This window comes from Pinus tabuliformis, chromosome 1_2, assembly GCF_031772625.1.
Source record: "Pinus tabuliformis cultivar Carrire ecotype Pingquan chromosome 1_2, CPIR1, whole genome shotgun sequence".
Taxonomy (NCBI): Eukaryota; Viridiplantae; Streptophyta; class Pinopsida; order Pinales; family Pinaceae; genus Pinus; species Pinus tabuliformis.
Genome location: NC_142298.1, coordinates 76,401,244 through 76,423,434, shown reverse-complemented (window position 1 = coordinate 76,423,434; position 22,191 = coordinate 76,401,244). Strand labels below are relative to the sequence as shown.

The window sequence follows — 22,191 nt, the reverse complement described above, 5'->3', positions numbered from 1 at the left end:
GTACTAATTTTTTCTTTCAAGGTGTCGAAGGATTTTTGCTATTTGCCTTCCCACTAAAACACCTTGTTCAATCTTGTCAAAGCATGTAAGGTAGCTGAAATCAAGGAAAAGTTAGCAATAAACTTTCTCCAATATTGTGTTGCTCCTAGGAAGCTTCTAACTTCTGTAGTAGATTTGGGTTTAGGCTAGTTCACAATGAATTCGACCTTAGAGGGATCTATCTTCTATTCACCACCCCCTACTATATGACCCAAATAATTCAAAGATGTTTTGCTAAATTCACATTTTGATAACTTAACATAGAGATTTTATTTTTTCAAAACATCTAGAGTCTGCTTTACATGCTTCAAATGTTCTTCCCAGGTTTTACTGAAAAACAAGAATGTCATCTAAATATACAATTACAAAATCATCAATAAAAGTCCTGAGTACATCATTCATTACTCTCATGAAAGTGGCAGGAGCATTAGTTAAGCCAAAAGGCATAACCAACCATTCATACAACCCTTGCTTTGTTTTGAAATCAGTTTTCCATGCATCTTGTTCTTCTACTCTAACCTAATGATAGCCAATATGCAAGTCCAACTTGGAAAATTATAGCTTCTTTCAACTAATCTAATAAACAATGTAAACTTTGAAACGGGAACTATAAACTCAAAACAAGAACTCTGGCCCAAAAACCCCAAAAAAACCACAAAAACAGTGCTCAAAACGAAAAGTGTGTATACTGGAACGATGTTTTTTTTTTTTTAGGTGTCAATTTTGCGGTTGTTTTAAAAATGGCAGCGACTACGAAATTTTCTACGAAATTTTCCTGCAAAATATAGCTTCAGAAAAAAAGTGTTGATACTGGAATAATGATTTTATTTTTAGGGGTCAATTTTCATACTTTTTAAACAATGCTAATAAAACCAATTTTTTATGTCTCAAACAAAGTTAACTTTTAAGGAAAAACACATTAATGTTTCTGGTAGAATATCATTTTTCTTTCTTAAGTATAAATTTAACATGCTTTCAACCACAAAACTAAAAAAACATGACATTATGAACAAATTATTTCACTGAATGAATTCAAAAGTCTTTATTTGTACACTGAATAAAAGAGACATTATATCTCTAATTTGATATTGCATTGTAGATATTTAAACAATAAGATTTATCATACTTAAGACATAATCCAACAACATAAAAATGCTTCATAACTTCTCATTTAACAAAATATGGAAAACATCCATTTTATTTGAAGATACGATGCATACATCAGTTATATAAACTGTCTTAAACAATTATTCAAAATCACTCATATTTTCTTGCACACCATCAGAATTCACATCTTCAGATGAGTGACTGGATGCTGACGAAGATGTTCCATATTCTTCTCTGTCATCAATTAGTGCCCCATCTGAGTCCACATGCATGCCCAAGATTCCAGGTTTCAAAAGTCTTCTAGATCTACGACTGGTTTCAGCAGAGTCCCATGTCAACACTGTTCCTTCTGGTAACAACCTTTTCAGAATCTCTGTCGTCTTGAAGCGAAGAGTTCCTCTCTTTGTTAAATTGAAGTCATAAACAAGTATGTCAACATCCTTCAATTGTAATATGTCTGTGCGGCGGCGATTTATATTTGTACCCTTTCTTTTTCTTTTTCCACCATTTTTTTTGTCAACTACCATCTCTGGCTTATACACACCATTGAATGGGTGTGTATTTGTGGCATACCAATGTACTTCAACACCTGTAACATCCTCATTTTCTGTAAAGACCTTTAAAACTTTAGCAACCCAAAATGGATAGCCATTAGGATCTCCATCTGCTAGCACTGCAATCATGCAACCCTCCTTAATATCCTGTACTGAACCCCTATAAAGGTCTTCCATGGCTTCACGTTGTGCACGAGATCTTCTGGAACCTATATACATCTCTCTTTCCTCTGCCTGTGAAGAATTAATAATACCCTGAGATTGTTGTTGTTCAACAATGTTTACTTCCTCATGTTCATTCGACACATTTTGTGGCCAAATAAATGGATTTTTCAAAGGTATATCTTCATTTATTGTTGTCGAAATGAGATAACTTTGATTATTGAAAAACGATTCCCACCAAACTGAATCAGCAATGTCAAAGTACTCATATGTATATCTAATACATTTTTTAATTTCTTCCAGGCAATCAGAATAATTTATAGCCCTGTTCTGTCTACGTGCATTCTGAACTTCACCAACTGATTGTAATGACAATATTTTTGATGCAAATATTGGATGATTTGGAATGAACTTCAAAAATTGCAATCCTGATGACGGTGCCCACTCTGTAGTAGTTGAATACTTCTTGCCCCATATTAGTGTTTTCCCATCAATTTTTTTGATACGAAATTGATGTTGGAAGCTAATGTCATTAAGTTGTTCAATGCATTTCCCCTCACCATATGATCCCAGAATAAACCTTCGCATGTCAACAGTTTCTTCCAACACTTTAAAAGCAGGCTCTGGCATGTATGATTTCTTAATACATTCAATTAGTGATGGAAAGCTCCCAACTTCCTTCCTCCTCAATGTGACTGAAAAACGACTGAACATCTGATCAATATGGTCATGAGTGTGCCCAACAAGAAGGAAACCAACCTTTACCTTTTGAAAAATTCTCAATTCAACAAGCATGTTCAGATACCCAAAAACAATCTGATTTTTGTTTTCACGGCAAGTGTTGTCCAATTGTAGATACAAAACTTCAGGAAGATTACCAGACCAATGAGAAATGACATCATGAATTATGGTTATGGTCAGATTTGCATCATTATGAATATTTGGAGCTGTGAAGTACACCCTTGGCAACATTTTCCCATTGAAGACCATACAACCGACCAAGTGAAATTGAATAAAATTTTCCTCTTGTAGATTTTTGGGTGTGCGAACAAAATGTGGTAAAAGTGTTTTCTTCTGGTCCATACCATCAATTATCAAACCCAAATATTTATTTGGATTATCATAACACTTCTTTCGATGCTTGTACAACTTCTTCCTTTCATTTGTTTGTTGTTTGCGATGCTCCTGAAGTTCTTTGACAATTAAATCTACACAACATAAAAGAAATTCATTAAGAAATATGTTTTCATAGTTGATGACTATACAATTTTAAAAGTAAAAGTTATGAACACTTACCTCTTTCTGAGCCTTCACATTTGTCCCTTTTTGATTTAAGAGAAGCACATGTACTGCAAATCCCCATCCTTGTCTTCTTAGGAATACGAACATTATTGAATTCTTTCTTCCATAGCTTCACAAAATATTGATATGTAATAAAGTGGCCCTGTCCCTCAGCACTTTCTGCATATTCTTTGTATAAGTTGTAGATTTCTCGTCTTGAAAAATTATCTGGAATATGTATTGTCTCTCTATTTGGCATACACTCTCCATGCTTTGAAAAGAAATCTTTCATCCATGACATTGCAGTATTTGATAATGGCCCAAACTGTCTTTTATAATGTACTTCTGAATAAAATGTGGGATCCTTTTCCAAATTTTCTTGAATTCTCGAGAGACGAAAATTCCCAAGTGAATGAAACATTTTGAAAGCTTTTCTACATAATAAAAAATTCCTAATATGATAATCATAACCTGACAATGTAGATTGCATGCAGCCAACTAAATATGAGTTTTGCATGCTTTTATTCATTGACAAATATCTCTTCCTGCTTTCTAATGCAAATGTGAAATCCATACGTTTCAAGCAATTTTTTTGGCAACATTCACTTGAAATGAGAGCGCTGATAGAACTTCTTCTCGTCAGATATTCTGCTCTACCCCTTGTATAACTAGAATAGCTTGCATTGATACGAAAAGGTCTACTCCTACTCCTTGATACAATATTTCTTGGCAACATCTCCATCATTGGATCTTCATTTTTATAAGGACTTTCATCATTAAGAGGAACGTTATCCACACTATTATCTGCTCTGATTTTCAAATTTTGACTGAGAGGATACCCTTCATCTTCCCCTTCTTCAGTGCTACTATCATAGTCCTTAGAATTCAGACTAAATGGAAAATCTGACTCGATGTTTAATGGATATTCTTCCTCATGTACATTGTCAGTGCTGCTCTCATAGTCCATAGAATTAGGACTATGTTGAAAATGTGGCTGTTTACTTATTGAAGATGCTACATCCTGTCCTTTGTCACTGCTACCTTTATACTGATTAGAATTAGGACAAACTGCATCATCCTGTTCTTCATCACTGTTGCTCTCATAGTCCTTAGAATCAGGACTAAGAGGACATTGTGATACTCCAATGTTTTGAGAATCATCATCCTGCGCTTCATCACTGCTGCTCTCATAGTCCTTAGAATCAGGACTAAGAGGACATTGTGATACTCCAATCTTTTGAAAATCATCATCCCGTGCTTCATCACCGCTGCTCTCATAGTCCTTAGAATTAGGACTAAGAGGACATTGTGATAATCCAATCTTTTGAAAATCATCATCCCGTGCTTCATCACCGCTGCTCTCATAGTCCTTAGAATTAGGAGTAAGAGGACATTGTGATACTCCAATCTTTTGAAAATCATCATCCCGCGCTTCATCACCGCTGCTCTCATAGTCCTTAGAATTAGGAGTAAGAGGACATTGTGATACTCCAATCTTTTGAAAATCATCATCCCGCGCTTCATCACCGCTGCTCTCATAGTCCATAGAATTAGGACTAAGAGGACATTGTGATACTCCAATCTTTTGAAAATTATCATCCCGCGCTTCATCACCGCTGCTCTCATAGTCCTTAGAATTAGGAGTAAGAGGACATTGTGATACTCCAATCTTTTGAAAATCATCATCCCGCGCTTCATCACCGCTGCTCTCATAGTCCATAGAATTAGGACTAAGAGGACATTGTGATACTCCAATCTTTTGAAAATTATCATCCCGCGCTTCATCACCGCTGCTCTCATAGTCCTTAGAATCAGGACTAACTGGACACTGTGACAATCCATACTTTTGAAATTCATCATCATGCTCATCATCACTGTTGCTCTCATAGTCCTTAGAATTAGGACTAAGTGGACACTTTGACACTCCATTATTTTGAAATTTTCCATCATGCACCTCAAAACTGCTGCTCTCATAGTCTTCAGAATTAGGACTAAGTGGACATCGTGACCCTCCATTCTTTTGAACTTCACCATCACATTCTTCAAAACTGCTACTCTCATAGTCCTCAGAATTAGGACTAAGTGGACATTGTGACACCCCATTCTTTTGAACTTCACCATCATGCTCCTCATCACCGCTGCTTTCATAGTCCTTAGAATTTGGACTAAGTGGAATCTGTGACTCTTTAAATTCTCCATCCCCTCTTTCATCAGTGTTGCTCTCGTAGTCCTTAGAATCGGGACTAAGTGGAAGAATTGACTTTCTATTCATAGTGGAAGGATTCCCACTATATTCATCAATATGAATAGAGTTGTTACGCGATGAAGATGTTGATGGTGTATAAACCGAAACTTCACCATCAGAGCAATCCATCACTTTCAAATAGAAAATGTTGAATGACACAAATGGAGTCTCCTGAGAGTATTATATAGCTTAAAGAATGAAATATTCCCTCCAAAGTTATTCCCTCCAAAAATTTTCGCGAAAATATTTCCCTCCAAAAGTTTGTTAGATTTATTTACCTTTATTATTTTATTCTACAATTGATTGAAAAACATAAACTAATTTATTTTTATGAAATAAATCACTAAAATTCAAATTGTAAATCACAACTTGTACATTAATTATTCTAATAGTTAAAGTATATCATATTTACTTAACAATTTCTTTTTTTTTCTAATTTTTATAATATATTCTCAAACATATTAATCCCACATTCAATCCGTTGTAAAACAACTCTACAATATTCTCTCTATAATAATGTAAAACAAATTATCCCACATTAATCGTATGGAAAAACATCTTCGTAATTTCACTTATATAATAAATTTCGCTATCACTATTACTCGCCTCACATCTAGGTTTTCTGAAATTCCTTGAAAGACTCGTGAATTTGTGGAGCAGCGATATTGCTATCAACAATATATACAACGAAGAATTGTCGCAATTGAAAGGCAAGTACAATTATTTTTTCGAAATTTTCATATTAAATTACGTTAATGAAAAATATATTTTTTTTTAAATGAAAAAATTTTCCAAGCCAAATTTTTTTTTTTATACCACATGGTGAATCGGTAACTGTGAATCGGGCTGGGCGGGGCGGGCGGGCCGGGTGGGCTGGGCGGGCCGGGCAGGCGGGTCGGGTGGGCTGGGCGGGGCGGGCGGGCGGGGCGGGTGGGATGGGCGGGGCGGGCGGGTGGGCTGGGCGGGGCGGGCGGGTGGGATGGGCGGGGCGGGCGGGGTGGTCTGGGGTGGGCGGGTGGGCGGGGCGGGGCGGGCGGGTGGGATGGGCGGGGCGGGCGGGTGGGGCGGGTGGGCGGGCCGGGTGGGATGGGCGGGATGGGCGGGGCGGGCGGGTGGGATGGGCGGGATGGGCGGGTGGGCTGGGCGGGGCGGGCGGGTGGGATGGGCGGGGCGGGCAGGGTGGTCTGGGGTGGGCGGGTGGGCGGGGCAGGGCGGGCGGGTGGGATGGGCGGGGTGGGCGGGTGGGCTGGGCGGGGCGGGCGAGTGGGATGGGCGGGGTGGGCGGGTGGGCTGGGCGGGGCGGCGCGGCCCATCCCACCCGCCCGCCCCGCCCAGCCCACCCGCCCACCCCGCCCATCCCACCCGCCCGCCCCGCCCCGCCCACCTGCCCGCCCCGCCCCGCCCATCCCACCCGCCCGCCCCGCGCACCCGGCCCACCCACCCCGCCCGCCCACCCGGCCCGCCCCGCCCACCCGGCCCGCCCACCCCGCCCATCCCACCCGCCCGCCCACCCGCCCATCCCGCCCGCCCGCCCACCCGGCCCTCCCACCCCGCCCATCCCAACCGCCCACCCCGCCCGCCCCGCCCACCCCGCCCATCCCACCCGCCCGCCCACCCAGCCCATCCCGCCTGCCCGCCCACCCGCCCATCCCACCCGCCCGCCCACCCGGCCCGCCCACCCCGCCCACCCCGCCCATCTCGCCCGCCCGCCCATCCCACCCGCCCACCCGCCCGCCCCGCCCCGCCCATCCCACCCGCCCCGCCCCGCCCCCCCCCCCCCCCCCGCCCACCCCGCCCACCCGCCCCGCCCCACCCCGCCCGCCCAGCCCACCCCGCCCGCCCGCCCCGCCCAGCCCACCCGGCCCGCCCACCCCGCCCAGCCCACCCGCCCACCCGCCTGCACAGGGCCACCCCCGGGCCGCCCCGCCCCGCCCTCGGGCGGGGCGGGGCGGCCCAGGGGTGGCCCTGTGCGGGCGGGGTGGGCTGGGCGGGTGGGCGGGTGGGCTGGGCGGGGCGGGGTGGGCGGGCGGGCGGGGTAGGCTGGGCGGGGCGGGCGGGTGGGCTGGGCGAGGCGGGCGGGGTGGGCGGGTGGGCTGGGCGGGGCGGGCGGGCCTGGTGGGGTGGGATGGGCGGGGCGGGCGGGCCGGGTGGGATGGGCGGGTGGGATGGGTGGGGCGGGCGGGTGGGATGGGCGGGTGGGATGGGCGGGGCGGGCGGGTGGGATGGGCGGGCGGGCGGGCGGGTGGGATGGGCGGGGCGGGCGGGGTGGGATGGGCGGGTGGGATGGGTGGGGCGGGCGGGCGGGTGGGCTGGGCGCGGTGGGCGGGTGGGATGGGCGGGGCGGGCGGAGTGGTCCAGACCACCCCGCCCGCCCCGCCCATCCCACCTGCCCACCCCGCCCAGCCCACCCGCCCGCCCGCCCCGCCCATCCCACCCGCCCATCCCACCCCGCCCGCCCCCACCCCGCCCATCCCACACCGCCCGCCCCCACCCTGCCCGCCCCGCCCATCCCACCCGCCCACCCCGCCCAGCCCACCCGCCCGCCCGCCCCGCCCATCCCACCCGCCCATCCCACCCCGCCCGCCCCGCCCCGCCCATCCCACCCGCCCGCCCGCCCGCCCACCCCGCCCCGCCCATCCCACCCGCCCGCCCCGCCCACCCCACCCGCCCCGCCCATCCCACCCGCCCGCCCGCCCCGCCCATCCCACCCGCCCGCCCCGCCCACCCCACCCGCCCGGCCCGCCCGCCCCGCCCATCCCACCCACCCGTCCCGCCCGGCCCACCCGCCCCGCCCACCCCGCCCGGCCCACCCGGCCCGCCCACCCGGCCCGCCCCACCCGGCCCGCCCGGCCCGGCCCGCCCGCCCCGCCCAGCCCACCCGGCCCGCCCGCCCCGCCCAGCCCACCCGGCCCACCCCGCCCGCCCGCCCCTCCCAGCCCACCCCGCCCAGCCAACCCACCCACCTCGCCCAGCCACCTCGCCCGCGGAATCGACCCGCCCAGCCACGCCCGCCCCGCCCAGCCCACCTGGCCCGCCCGCCCACCCCGCCCCGCCCACCCGGCCCGCCCCGCCCAGCCCACCCCGCCCAGCCCCGCCCAGCAATTTTTTTATTTACTAATTTATGTGTTTTTTTTTTAGGAAAATGGCATCAAGAAAAATTTCTGTGAATCTTTCTGGAGCAAGGAGTCTTAAAGGTGTATCTTCAAAAAGCGTTGGTGAACGAACTCCACCTGAGCTCATACCTACAAAAAACGTTGGTGAACGAACTCCACCTGAGCTCATACCTACAAATATGTCAACTGTTTTAAGTGATAAGAAGCTAATCTCAGATTGGAAAAGTTCAAAAGAGGTGAAATTTCCATCAAGAGCCTGGTATGTGAAAGAAAGAGAGAGCACAACTGTGAATATATATCTATACATTGATACACGCAATAATACTGAAAATTTGGAGGTGATGGGAAAAGTCATAGATATGTGTTCGGTACCAAACACTGAAGTTGTTTACGTACTTACAAAAACTGCCAAGTCACATGAAAGGATTAAATACCGACTATCATATTCATTATATGATAGGAGAGAGGTATCTACAAAGTTGTGTAAACAAATCGTAAATGATATGACACAAAACACGGTAAGTATTGTTATTTGTATTTTTATTTTGCGTTTTGAAAATGTCTCGCTATATTTTTTAACTTTGATTATATTAACATATGATATTTTGTTTGGCAGAATTTTGTTGAAAGCTGTTCAATTATGGTGGGAGGCATTCATTACATAGAGAATGATATCATGAACGTTGTCAACCATTTTTACTCAGTGTCAGAGGAAGATATGCAAAACATGGAAAATGTAGTAATTGATGATGCTACAAAACTACATCCAAAGAATCAGAAAAAAAGGCCTCTGGTGGATAAATCTAGCAAGGGTAAACAAGTTACTTTTGAGGACGATGAAGTTGACAATGAAGCATATGTTGCCATTACTGAAGATGACATTGAAATTGTGGAAGGTCGTAAAAGACCAAAAGTAACAATGGCCAAGAATAGATCTCTTCAGAATGTTAAGACGAAAAAAAGTAGAGTTGAAGATCTTGAAGTAGTCATTACCAGCAGTCAAGAACCTAGTGAAACTTCAAAAGAAAGCAGAGAAATCATTACACCAGGAGCTGATTTAGGTGATGGCATTATCAAAACAAAACAAAATGCCATTCGACAGAATTTGACAAAGAGAAACCTAGTTGATGGTGGTCGTACATTTCAGTTAAATGTGACACAAACCTATAAGGCAAGTGAAGGACAATGCCAATATCAAGTCAGAAAGCCGCACCATCTGCATGTTCACAACTTGAAGACATTGATGAGGTACAATCCATATGCTCATGTGGTTAGTTATGTGCTTCTTGTTGATCCACTTCAAGTTCCCAACAAAGAAGCATTTGATAAGTCAAAATGTTTTGAATACAATTATTATGTGCTTGGGGGGAACCATTCTGTTGAAGCTCAAAGACAATTGATGGAGGAATATCCTAATAACCCACATTTTGAAACGATGAAATGTATCATTTATGCTGGTTTAAATGAAACAGAAGCAAAGCTAGTGGCATGGGATCATAATTCAGATAATGAATATAGGATGTCTATGACTTTGGTCCAAAAGGTTAGATTTATTCATAGTGAATTCCTAGAAAAATGTGGTGGGGATAAGATCAATATTACTACAGATTTCCGAAAGGAATGTTGTATGGAAATAGGCTATCAAATTGAAGATAAAGGCAATTCAAAAAATGGAAAAGACAACAGATCTAGCGATTTATTCAGAGGTGTTGATAACATTTTCCAATTGGCATTTAGAACTGGAGATATTTGGAATTTGATTGATGACATTTTTAGCATGTGGGAAGACATTGGCATTAAAAACCAGAAGGTCAGAAAGTCTAAGCCATTGATATGTAGCAACAATAAATCAGCGCCTGAACTGAAGCAACTTCCAGACGATATGACCATCACGCCTTGGAGGGCGATGCAAGGAGTGAAAGATGAAAAAATTGTCAAAACAATATTATCTCGTGTGAAGTTGGGGGAATTATCATTGGAAGAAATGTCTGAAGAATTTCAAAAGTAAGTTTGCTGAATTATTTTTACTTATTTCCAGGATTATAGTTATCTTTTAACTAAAACATGTTGTTATTGGTAGTATTTGTTATACATATCAGTATATTAACTTTTTCTTACTTTATCTATGCAGTCACAAAGTTTACATGAAAATTCAGGAACAAATGGTTAAATTGTTGAATGAAGATAGTTGGGATGATGTTGTACGCAACTATCCAGATTCAAGTTCTACATCAACATTGAAAGCTTTTTATCTTGCATTTAAAAAGGTAACTTGATTTATACATTCAGTTTTAATCATCTGTGTACTATTTTTAATTTAAATTAAAACTTACACATACATTTGTTTGTTTGGTAAAAGATGAAGAAAGAAGATAATGGAGCACCAGACAGTTTCAAGACTTTTATTGAAAAAATAAAGATTGAAAGACTGAGAAAGCAACGTATTAAGAATGTTGAACTTGATCCAACTCTTAATCATTTCATTTGGAATGGGCTAGACACTATTCAATATCAAGTAATACAAGGCGACTGTGAAGACATTGCGAAACTCATACCAAAAAGGGATTATGCCCTCGTTATTGCAGATATTCCCCATGGTTTCAATATTCCAAACATTTGCTATGATAATGACCCTTATACTTATCAAGCTTTTAATAAAGTGGTGGCGGGATTTAAGGAAGTGACGTCATCACCATTATGGAGATTTGTGACATTTCATTCAGACACACAGTTGGCAATGTTATTGTCAAGCTTCAAGGGGAAAACAAATTCAAGGATGCAGCTTACATGGTAAGATGTTTAAAGGTATATTTGATTAATGTTGAAAAATTAATTTATGTACAAGTTAATTGAAATTTTACTATTTTATGTTACAGGCAAAAGTCAAATCTTCTTGACAATGAAGATCAACAATTTATAAATGACTGTGAGTTCATTCATATTGATAGTTGGGCAAAAGATGATAGCCATATGTCTATGATTTTTAATCGGGTGGACAAAAAGAGTCATAGCCAAATACTGACTTATGATGCTGTTGTGAGAAAACTAACATATGAAGACAAAGAAATGAAAGGAGAGATAGTTAACATTTATCAGAAACCACAATTATTGATTAACTATCTTATAGACATATGTTCAAATGAAGGAGATTGGGTTCTGGATTTATTTTCTGGCTCAGGTACGTTTTGCCACATGGAATTGAATTTCAATATGTTCTTTTTTTTAATTAATATGTCATTGTACTAATTTACTTCATTATTTTTTTGTGCTTGATAATTAGGTACAACACTAGCATGCTGCCTTCAAAAAGGAAGAAATTGCATTGCAATTGAGAAAGATCCATTACAATGCAATTTCATTCAGCAAAGAATTAATGCTCTTCAATTTCTTCCAGATGCAATGCAAGAAATTGGGTTGAAGAAAGGGGACTTTAGTGAATCACGTGTGGCAAAAAAGGCAAAGGAACCCCAACCACCATTACATGGAATGTATGGAAAGACACATATTGGGGGATTTGCAGACATGAAAGACCCATTAGAAGAGGAAAATGAGCAAAATGAGCAAAATGAAACAGAAAATATTGTGGAAGAGGACAATGATGAAACTCTAGAGGACGAAGAGTTTGGATTACGTGACATTCTTGATTAAATTTAAGTTATGCTTGTAACTCAAGCTTTGCAATGTTTTGACTTTGACATTTTATGAGAAGAATAAACACTCAATTAGGGTTGTTATACGTTCAATATTGGTAATATGTGATTTTTGCATTGATTTTTAAGTTAATCATTTTTTTTTGAAAAAAAAGTAGTTATTATTATCCTTTTGACATGAAATTCATAAAAAAAACTATTATTTGACCATTTTTAGTTAATATTTTTGTATAAAAATTGTGATTTTGACATGTTAATTCTAGCAAAAAATTATCAAAACGTTTAGTTTTTTTGTTATATTTATGTTAAAAATGGTTATTTTTTATGTCCATTGTTAAAAAATGTTGTTTTTTAGAAACAATTATTTCATGTCGATTGAAAAATTAATTAAGGGGGTTGAAAAGATGTCTAAATATGTAGATTATCTAAAATTCAAACTATCGACTTTATAATTTAAAAACGCAAAACAATAAAAAGCCCACTAAAAAAAAAAAAAAATTAAGATAGAGAACAAGAAAATATGAATACAATGACGACTTCAAAAACTATCAAATTTAGAAAATAATTTTTTACATTTCACACACTAGAAAATTTAAAGTCAAAAAATAGGTCTTTTAAAAAAAGGGTGTGATGCAGAATACACACTTTTTAAAATCAGGATGAAAATCACTACCATTCACCGAGCCTCACCCACTTAATGCACATGAAAAAAATTAAAGTTCCAAAAAGCATGTTCTTAAAAAAACATGTGTATTCTGCATCAACACTTTTGAAAATCGGGTCATTTTTTTGCCACCTCTACAAAACGGGTAACAGTATCAGTTCCCGTTTCAAAGTTTACATTGTTAATAGATCAGCTATGCGAGGAAGAGGATAATCATTCTTGATCGTTATTTTATTCATTGCTCTGTAATCAATGCACATCCTCCATGAACCATCTTTCTTTCTCACCAACACGATTGGAGATCTGCATGGTGATATGATTTGTCTTATGCATCCTTTCTCGAGCAACTCCTGTACCTTCTTCTTGATTTTTGCATTCTCTAAAGTAGATAACCTGTACATTCCGATGTTAGGCAATGGAGCATCTTGTTGTAAATGAATATCATGTACAATTTCCCTTTTGGGTGGCAGACCTTTAGGTTCTTGAAATAAGATATCATATTCTGAAACAACTTTTTCTAAATCAACTTTCTGTTTAGCATCACAGCCCTCAAATACATTGGTTTTATCAAGGGTCTTTTCGTTTACAACCATTAGTAAAAATTTCTTGTGTGAATTTACAGTTCTTTTCATCTGCCATGAGTTAATGAGGGTGTAGTTATTTTTGAGCTGATGAGCTCTTACAATATATTCTATTCCATCTTTTGTGAGTTGATACTTATTTTTAGCTCTATAGAAAATGGCTTTTCTATCATACAAGTAAGGACTTCCTAAAACAATACCACATATATCCAAGGGAATTATATCTAACTCAACCTCATCTATAAATGTTTACCCAAATGCAAACCTAAGTTTACATTGTTTGGTCACTTGTAGCTTTGCTTTATCACATACCCAACCTAATGGATATGGCTTCTTGTGAGGTGTGGTTAGTAATCCCAACTTCTTTACAATTGCTTCAGAAATCAAGTTTACTTGTGAACCACTATCAAATAAAGTATCAATCTTTTGATGCTTGGAAATAACTCTAATATGAAAAAGCTCATGTCTTTTCCTCTCATTTTCTTCATTATTAATAGTTTGTGCAGAATTACTAGTAGATGCTTCAGAATTTTTACCTTTTATACTTGTAGTTGTGGCTGTTGTTTCATCACCTAAGTCTAACCCCAAATCTTTTTGAACAACAGCAACAGTCTTCCTCTTCTTGCCATCGAAATTCTTGGGTTTTAGCTCTAGATGCAAAGACCAGAAATGTTCATCATTGTGTCCACCCTTCTTGCAGTGAGTGCATGAAGGTTTGTCTTTTTGTACAACGTTTAACTTCCTCTCTTTCCATTTTTGCTTTCTCTTGTTGGAAATAATACTGAGAGGGGGGGTGAATCAGTATTATTAAGTTCTTTTTAATAAATATTCTTTATTTATACTTTGAATTATTCTTGTATGTCAGTACCATAAAACAATGAGCATGAACAAGAAAAACAGATAGTCACACCAAAGAACACCAGATATAAGGTGGAAACCCAATGTGGGTGAAAACCACCTGCTGCAATATGTCTCTATCTTCTTTCAATTAGAAACTCCTTTTACAATGATTTTGTACTGGTGCAGTCCTTTACCAGTACGTAGGCTGCAACCTGCAGAGAGCTACAACTCTCTCTCGTTTTCCAGTCTCTCCTGGAAGGGAGCTACAACCCCCTACTTCTTTTCTTTCAAGGACCACTTTTCATAAATTTTCAAACTGGATCCAAGAATATCAAATAATCATCAAGTACATGCAAATTACCCAAACTCCAAGAATTACCCAACTTCTTAGAATGCTGTAAACAGAAAGATAGTACCAGAAATATAAACCCAGAACTCTGCAGCAATAAATAGAAGATGATCAACAAATGTTTTAGGACAGATACACAATTTTTCTTTATCTGGACTGCGTGGCTTCGCACTTCACCTTCTGCATCTCTGCGTATCCCCGCAGAGAGCCTTCCACTGCACCGCGTACCCACGCACTGTTTCTTCAATCACGCCGCGTACTACTACTGTGGCCACGCACCCTCAGATGCTATCGCGCCGCGTATCTACGCACCTGCGGCTTCTGTAGCGCCGCGTACTTTCACTGTGCCTCCGCACCTGAACCTCTGCCACGCCGCGTACCTTTACTGTTCTTCCGCACCTGAACCTCTATCGCGCTGCGTACCCACGCACTGCGCCTTCTTCTGCTGTGCGTACCCACGCACTGCGCCTTCTTCTGTTGTGCATACCCACGCACTTGCACCGTTAATCACCTGCGAACCTCTGATTAGGGCCGAATTGGAAGTCCACCAGTGTGCCACAGATAGTCAGATGCCCAGATCTGATCATGCGCCCGAGAGATCACACTTCATAGATTCACTTTCAACTTCACTTTTATATAGATCAAGCTTTTAAACCGATAACCCAATATTTCAGATCTTAAGATATTCAATTTGCAAAAGATACATTAGCCAAGTGATCTCCTTCCCTATTTATAGTCAAGCCCTTATTCACACCATGGGACAAAACCATCAATAACCAATACAAGGGATCCAAACCGGGGCAAAATTAGATCCTATACCACGGGCCAAAACCATAGAATCAAGAACGGCGGGCTAAATACCACGGGCCAAACATAAGAAACCCCACGTGAGCGCGCTTCTCTGCCTTGAAATGAGTGAACTGGGGGTCCGCACCTCATGAACGGGTAACCTGCGGGTATGAACGCACTTCCTGGCCGGCGTACCTGCGGGTCCGCACCTTTTGAACCATTCACCTGCGTACCTCTTAATTTCCAATATTTTGAGAGCCACTTGAGGGTGTTGCCATCAAGTACAACATCTGTAACATAGAGCCATACCAGAATCATAATGCCAACAATCTCCCCCTTTGGACTTGATGGCAACCTCAAGATCCTCAACATCATTCTCCCCCTTTGACATCAAGGGCAAAGGGTTATGCTCCCCCTAAGAACATGCTCCCCCTGATTATAAACCAGATCTGCAAAGAAGAACCATAATCTACCAAACACCATAAATGACCATGAAAGAGATAGAGGCATATTGCAGCAATATTCAGACCAGCATCCACAATTTCCTTCTGTACTTCCTCCATAATGCCAACAATGCATTATATGCTCCCCCTGAACCTGTGCCATTCGATCTTCGACCAATCCGCAACCCAGCACATGTACGCATATACCCCAGATGAGCCTTGCGTACAACCAACAATCAGAAGAGATTCAACAACATGATGATGCATCAACAACCCCCAGCTTTTGCCTGAGGTATTCAAAAGTCTCCCTGGGCAATGGTTTGGTGAGTATATCAGCAACTTGTTCCTTAGAAGGAACATACTCCAACTTGACCTTTTGTTCAAGCACTTGTTCCCGGAGAAAGTGATACTTGATTGGTATGTGCTTGGTCTTTGAATGCATGACTGGGTTCTTTGAAATGCTGATTGCACTTGTATTATCACATAAGATGGAGATGGGTGGTATACAAGTGATTTGAAAATCCTGCAAGGTATGCATCATCCAAAGGAGTTGAGTGCAGCAAGATGCAGCAGCAACATATTCCGCTTCAGCTGTAGACAAGGCAATCGAACTCTGTTTCTTGCTGAACCAAGATACTAATCTGGAACCCATAAAGAACGCACCACCACTTGTGCTCTTCCTGTCATCCACGCTTCCGGCCCAATCTGCATCTGTATAAGCATGAAGTGTGAGATCTGTATCTCTAGGATACCATAAGCCATAGTTTTGAGTTCCTTGAAGATATTTGAAGATTCTCTTTACTGCTTGAAGATGAGTTTCCTTTGGATTTGCCTGAAATCTTCCAACTATTCCTACTGCATGCATTATGTCTGGTCGAGTACCTGTCAAATAAACTATACTTCCAATCATAGATCTGTAGGTTGGTTGATGCACTGCTGCTGGTTCATCATTTGCACTGAGGCTACATCCTGTGACCATGGGTGTACATACTGGTTTTGCATCTTCCATGCCATATTTCTTCAAAATATGCTTGAGATACTTGGTTTGAGACAAAAAGATCCCTCCTTCTTTTTGTTGGATTTGCAAACCAAGAAAATATGTCAGTTCTCCCAGCAAGGACATTTCAAATTCTTTCTGCATTACCAAGGCAAAGCATTGACTCATAGCTTCTTCATTGCTTCCAAAGATAATGTCATCTACGTACACAACAAGTATTAGCAATTTGTCATTTTCAACTTTTATATAAAGATTGCTATTTGCTGATCCTTTTGAAAAACCTTGTTGATGAAGATATTTGTCCAAACGATAGTACCAAGCCCTTGGAGCTTGTTTGAGACCATAGAGAGCCTTTTTCAATCTGCATACAAGATTTGGATCATTTCCAAGAATGAAACCATCTAGCTGCTCAATGTATACTTCTTCTTCCAAGTCTCCATTCAGAAAGGCTGATTTCACGTCCATTTGAAATACTTTGAAGTTTTGAAAGCTTGAGAGAGCAAGGAACATTCGGATGGCCTCAAGTCTTGCAACAGGAGCAAACATTTCTTCAAAATCTATTCTTTCTTGCTGCGCATACCCTTTACAAACAAGTCTAGCCTTGTTTCTAATTACTTCTCCATTTTCATTCAATTTATTTTTGAAGACCCATTTTGTCCCTATAACATTCTTATCCTTTGGTCTAGGAAACAACTCCCAAGTGTTGTTCTTTTCATTCTGCTCAAGTTCTTCATCCATTGCTTTGACCCAACATTCATCTTTGCATGCCTCTTTCACATTTTGTGGTTCAGTGGAAGAGAGTAATGCCAAATAGCTTGAAGCTTCTGCAATTGTTCTTCTTGTTTGTACACCTGCTTCTTTCTGCCCCAAAATCTGAGATTCTGGATGATTCTTCTGAACATATCTGGATGGAGTCTTCTCTTCTATCCTTATCTGCTCCTCTGGTTCTTCTTGAGGTTCTTCTTCTTCATCATTCTGTCTTTGAGGGTAGTCTTCATCTTCTTCGATATCTTCATGATTTACTTGCCTAGGAATGTATCCCTTCTCATCAACCACTACATCAATGCTGTCAACAATTCTTCCAAGTCTTTTATTGTAGCACTTGTATGCTTTGCTGTGTGGAGAATAACCAAGAAGAATGCCTTCATCTGCTCTAGGTTCAAGTTTGCCAAGTTGCTCATCAGTATTCTTAATATAACATTTGCTACCAAAGATTTTGAAGTGCTTTACCGAAGGAGTCTCACCATACCAGAGCTCATGAGGGGTTTGAGTGCTGTTCACCCGGACATTTGTTTTGTTGAGAATAACATTCGCAGCATATGCAGCTTCACCCCAGAAAGTTGCGGGAGTTCCAGACTCATCAAGCATAGCACGAGCCATTTGTTGGACTGTTCTATTCATTCTTTCCACCACTCCATTTTGCTGAGGAGTTCTAGCTGTAGAGAATTCTCTTCTTATCCCATGTTCTTCACAGAAATCGAAAAATTCATTTGAGGTAAACTCCCCACCTCTGTCGGATCTGAGGCACTTAATTTTGTATCCTGATTCATTTTCAACCAAGGCTTTAAAGGATTTGAATTTTTCGAATGCTTCATCTTTGTGCTTCATAAGTCCTAACCAGACAAACCTGGAGAAATCGTCAATGAATAATATCAAGTATTCTTCTCCTCAAGGTGTCCTTTTCCTTAATGGACCACATACATCTGTATGTACTAGCTCAAGAGGCATGCTAGCTGATCCTTCCTTCTCCGGAAAGTTAGTTTTGGTTTGCTTTCCAAACTGACATGATTTGCATATGGTGTTGTCTGGAATTTTGATATCTGGAAGACCGCGAACTGCCTGATATTTGCATGCTTTCCTTATTTGTGAAAAGCTTAGATGCCCCAACCTCCGGTGCCATAACCAGTGTTCATCATCCTTGCTTAGATAGCATTGTTGTTGTCCTTCTTCAAATATGTATAGATTATTTGGAGTTCTTTCACCTTTGATCACTGTTTTACCTGTATCAAGATCACGAACAAGACATCCATTTGATCTAAATATCACCTCGGTTCCTTGATCACACATCTGGCTGACACTCAGAAGATTATGCTTCAATCCATCAACATACAAAACATTTCCATCTTTGACCTTTTCTTTTAACTGAGCAGTGCCTTTTCCTTTTATAGCTGCAGGAGTATCATTTCCAAAAGAAACTTTCTTTCCTTTTTCTAAAGTAGAATATGATTCTAGTTTTTCTTTATCACCTGTCATATGCTTCGAACATCCACTGTCAATGTACCATAGATTTTCCTGTCCCTCTGCATAAAATTCTATCCCACATCTTTCTGTTTGTGGTTCCTTTATTCTCCATGTTTTGGTGCTTGAGGCTTGTTCCTTTGTCTGCTGAAACCTGCTCCTGCATTCAGAATCTTCATGACCAAAGTTATTGCAAATAGAACATTCAACTTCATTTTCAAGAGCCGAAAAGTTGTTATAGGTCCTTTTTGTAATCCCAGTCATACTTCTTTGTTTTTGAGCTTCTCTAGTCATGATTGTTTTATATGCAACACATTGAGCTGCTTTGTGACCAAAGTTATGGCAAGAGAAGCATTGTCCATTGAAGAAACTTCTGCGGTTATCAAATCTTCCAGCCAAATGACTGTAATTTCTATTGTCATCCATTCTTGAAGCAAATTGAGAGGATTTTACCTGTGGCTGGTTGTAGCTTTTGTTCATCCTTAGGACAGATTGCCCCTGATAGTCTTTGTTTGTTCTTGATGTAATTCGTGCCTGCTTTACCTGGTGATCTCCATTGTGCTTTTGCTCATTCCTTCTTGCTGCATCAAGATAACTCTTTGAGGTGGATGCTTGAGAAGTTTCTCCATTATACCCCAGACCTGTCTTGTTTAGTGGAGAACGCTGTACATTGATGATCTCATCCAGAGTTTCAGATCCTTTGACAAACTTAAGATTAATAGCCTTTGTTTTCTCAATCTCTTTTCTAAGACCAACAATTTCACCTTCTAATTTTTCAAGATATTTTTCCTTTTCATCAATTTGAAATTGTAGAGTATCAATGATCATATTCTTTTCTTCTATACATCTCTTGAGTCTAGAAATTTCTTCATAAAGCCTATCCACATCTATAGCATCCATGTAATCATCATCTTCAAATGCCATTAAAAGTTTATAGTCATTACCTCGTTCATCTTCATCACTATTTGATAGACCATCACTATCTTCATGAGTGTAGTAGCTTTTTGCATTCTGTTTCTTGTTCCATCTAGCAGGTTCCTTTCCTTTGTCAATCTTATCCTTATGAGGACATTTCATAGCATAATGACCTACTCTTCCACAAGCAAAACATTTAAAAGGTAACTTACCTCTGAACCTTCCAGTACCCCGTTGAAGATTTCTGACAAAATTTGATTCTTCTTCTTCTTCTGGTGCGTGACTTGCTTCATAGTAGTCTCCTTTGCCTGAAGCCTTGAAAGCAGCTTCTCTCCTGTCTGATGGACCTCCTTTTCTCATTTCATAAGCAGTTAGAATTCCGTGTAGCTGAGACATAGTAAGAGTTCGTAGATTTTCCTTTTCTTCTATTGTAGACACTTTAGATTCAAACTTGGGGGACAATGATCTTAAAGCTTTTTCAACCACAATAGCCTCTTTTATTTCTTCACCCAAGTTTTTCATGCAATTAACAATCTCGTCTACCTGAAGGAAATAGTTAGCAACACTTTCATCATTATACATTCTGAGATTCTCATACTGAATCCTGAGGGTTTGAAGTTTAGCACGCTTTACCTGTTCGTCTCCTTCGTAGCTCTAGACAATCTTGTCCCATATTTCCTTTGCGGATTTATATTGCATAACCTTCACGAATTCTGTTTGAGATAAGCATCCCAGTAGAGTATTGACTGCTTTAGCATTTGTTTCATATTTCTTCTTCTCGGCCGGATCTGTAGGAGTAGCTGAAGGAAAAGTGTAGCCTGTATCTATGATATCCCAAACTTCTGTACCAAGAGATTGAAGATAGGCAGTAACTCTTACCTTCCAATAATTGAAGTTTGTCCCATCAAAAATTGGTGGCCTGATTGATGCTTCCCTCTCGTAGTTGCTCATGATGAATGATCTTCCTTCAACCGATCAAGCTTCTCTGAAGGACCTCCTCCGATACCAATTGTTGGAAATAATACTGAGAGGGGGGGTGAATCAGTATTATTAAGTTCTTTTTAATAAATCTTCTTTATTTATACTTTGAATTATTCTTGTATGTCAGTACCATAAAACAATGAGCATGAAACAAGAAAATAGATAGTCACACCAAAGAACACCATATATAAGGTGGAAACCCAATGTGGGTGAAAACCACCTGCTACAATATGTCTCTATCTTCTTTCAATTAGAAACTCCTTTTACAATGATTTTGTACTGGTGCAGTCCTTTACCAGTACGCAGGCTGCAACCTGCAGAGAGCTACAACTCTCTCTCGTTTTCCAGTCTCTCCTGGAAGGGAGCTACAACCCCCTACTTCTTTTCTTTCAAGGACCACTTTTCCTAAATTTTCAAACTGGATCCAAGAATATCAAATAATCATCAAGTACACGAAAATTACCCAAAATCCAAGAATTACCCAACTTCTCAGAATGCTGTAAATAGAAAGATAGTACCAGAAATATAAACCCAGAACTCTGCAGCAATAAATAGAAGATGATCAACAAATGTTTTAGGACAGATACACAATTTTTCTTTATGTGGACTGCGTGGCTTCGCACTTCACCTTCTGCATCTCTGCGTATCCCCGCAGAGATCCTTCCACTACACCGCGTACCCACGTATTGTTTCTTCAATCACGCCGTGTACTACTACTGTGGCCACGCACCCTCAGATGCTATCGCGCTGCCTATCTACGCACCTGCGACTTCTGTAGCGCCGCGTACTTTCACTGTGCCTCCGCACCTAAACCTCTGCCACGCCGCGTACCTTTACTGTTCTTCTGCACCTGAACCTCTATCGCGTTGCGTACCCACGCACTACGCCTTCTTCTGCTGTGCGTACCCACGCACTGCGCCTTCTTCTGTTGTGCGTACCCACACACTTGCACCGTTAATCACCTGCGAACCTCTGATTAGGGCCGAATTGGCAGTCCACCAGTGTGCCACAGATAGTCAGATGCCCAGATCTAATCATGCGCTCGAGAGATCACACTTCATAGATTCACTTTCAACTTCACTTTTATATAGATCAAGCTTTTAAACCGATAACCCAATATTTCAGATCTTAAGATATTCAATTTGCAAAAGATACATTAGCCAAGTGATCTCCTTCCCTATTTATAGTCAAGCCCTTATTCACACCATGGGACAAAACCATCAATAACCAATACAAGGGATCC

The 22,191-nt window shown here is 41.7% G+C and overlaps 1 protein-coding gene across 1 annotated transcript in view; it reads left to right on the top strand.

Annotated features, from left to right (window-relative positions):
- The first annotated feature begins 10,741 nt into the window (after positions 1 to 10,741).
- The window catches only part of LOC149204491 (uncharacterized), a 148,503-nt gene continuing 137,053 nt past the window's right edge, over positions 10,742 to 22,191 (top strand). Inside the window, exons 1-2 of the mRNA XM_089397141.1 lie at positions 10,742 to 11,291; positions 11,378 to 11,679. Coding sequence (XP_089253267.1) covers positions 10,861 to 11,291; positions 11,378 to 11,679 — 733 coding nt within the window. The 5' untranslated portion in view covers positions 10,742 to 10,860. The remainder of the gene's footprint in view (positions 11,292 to 11,377; positions 11,680 to 22,191) is intronic.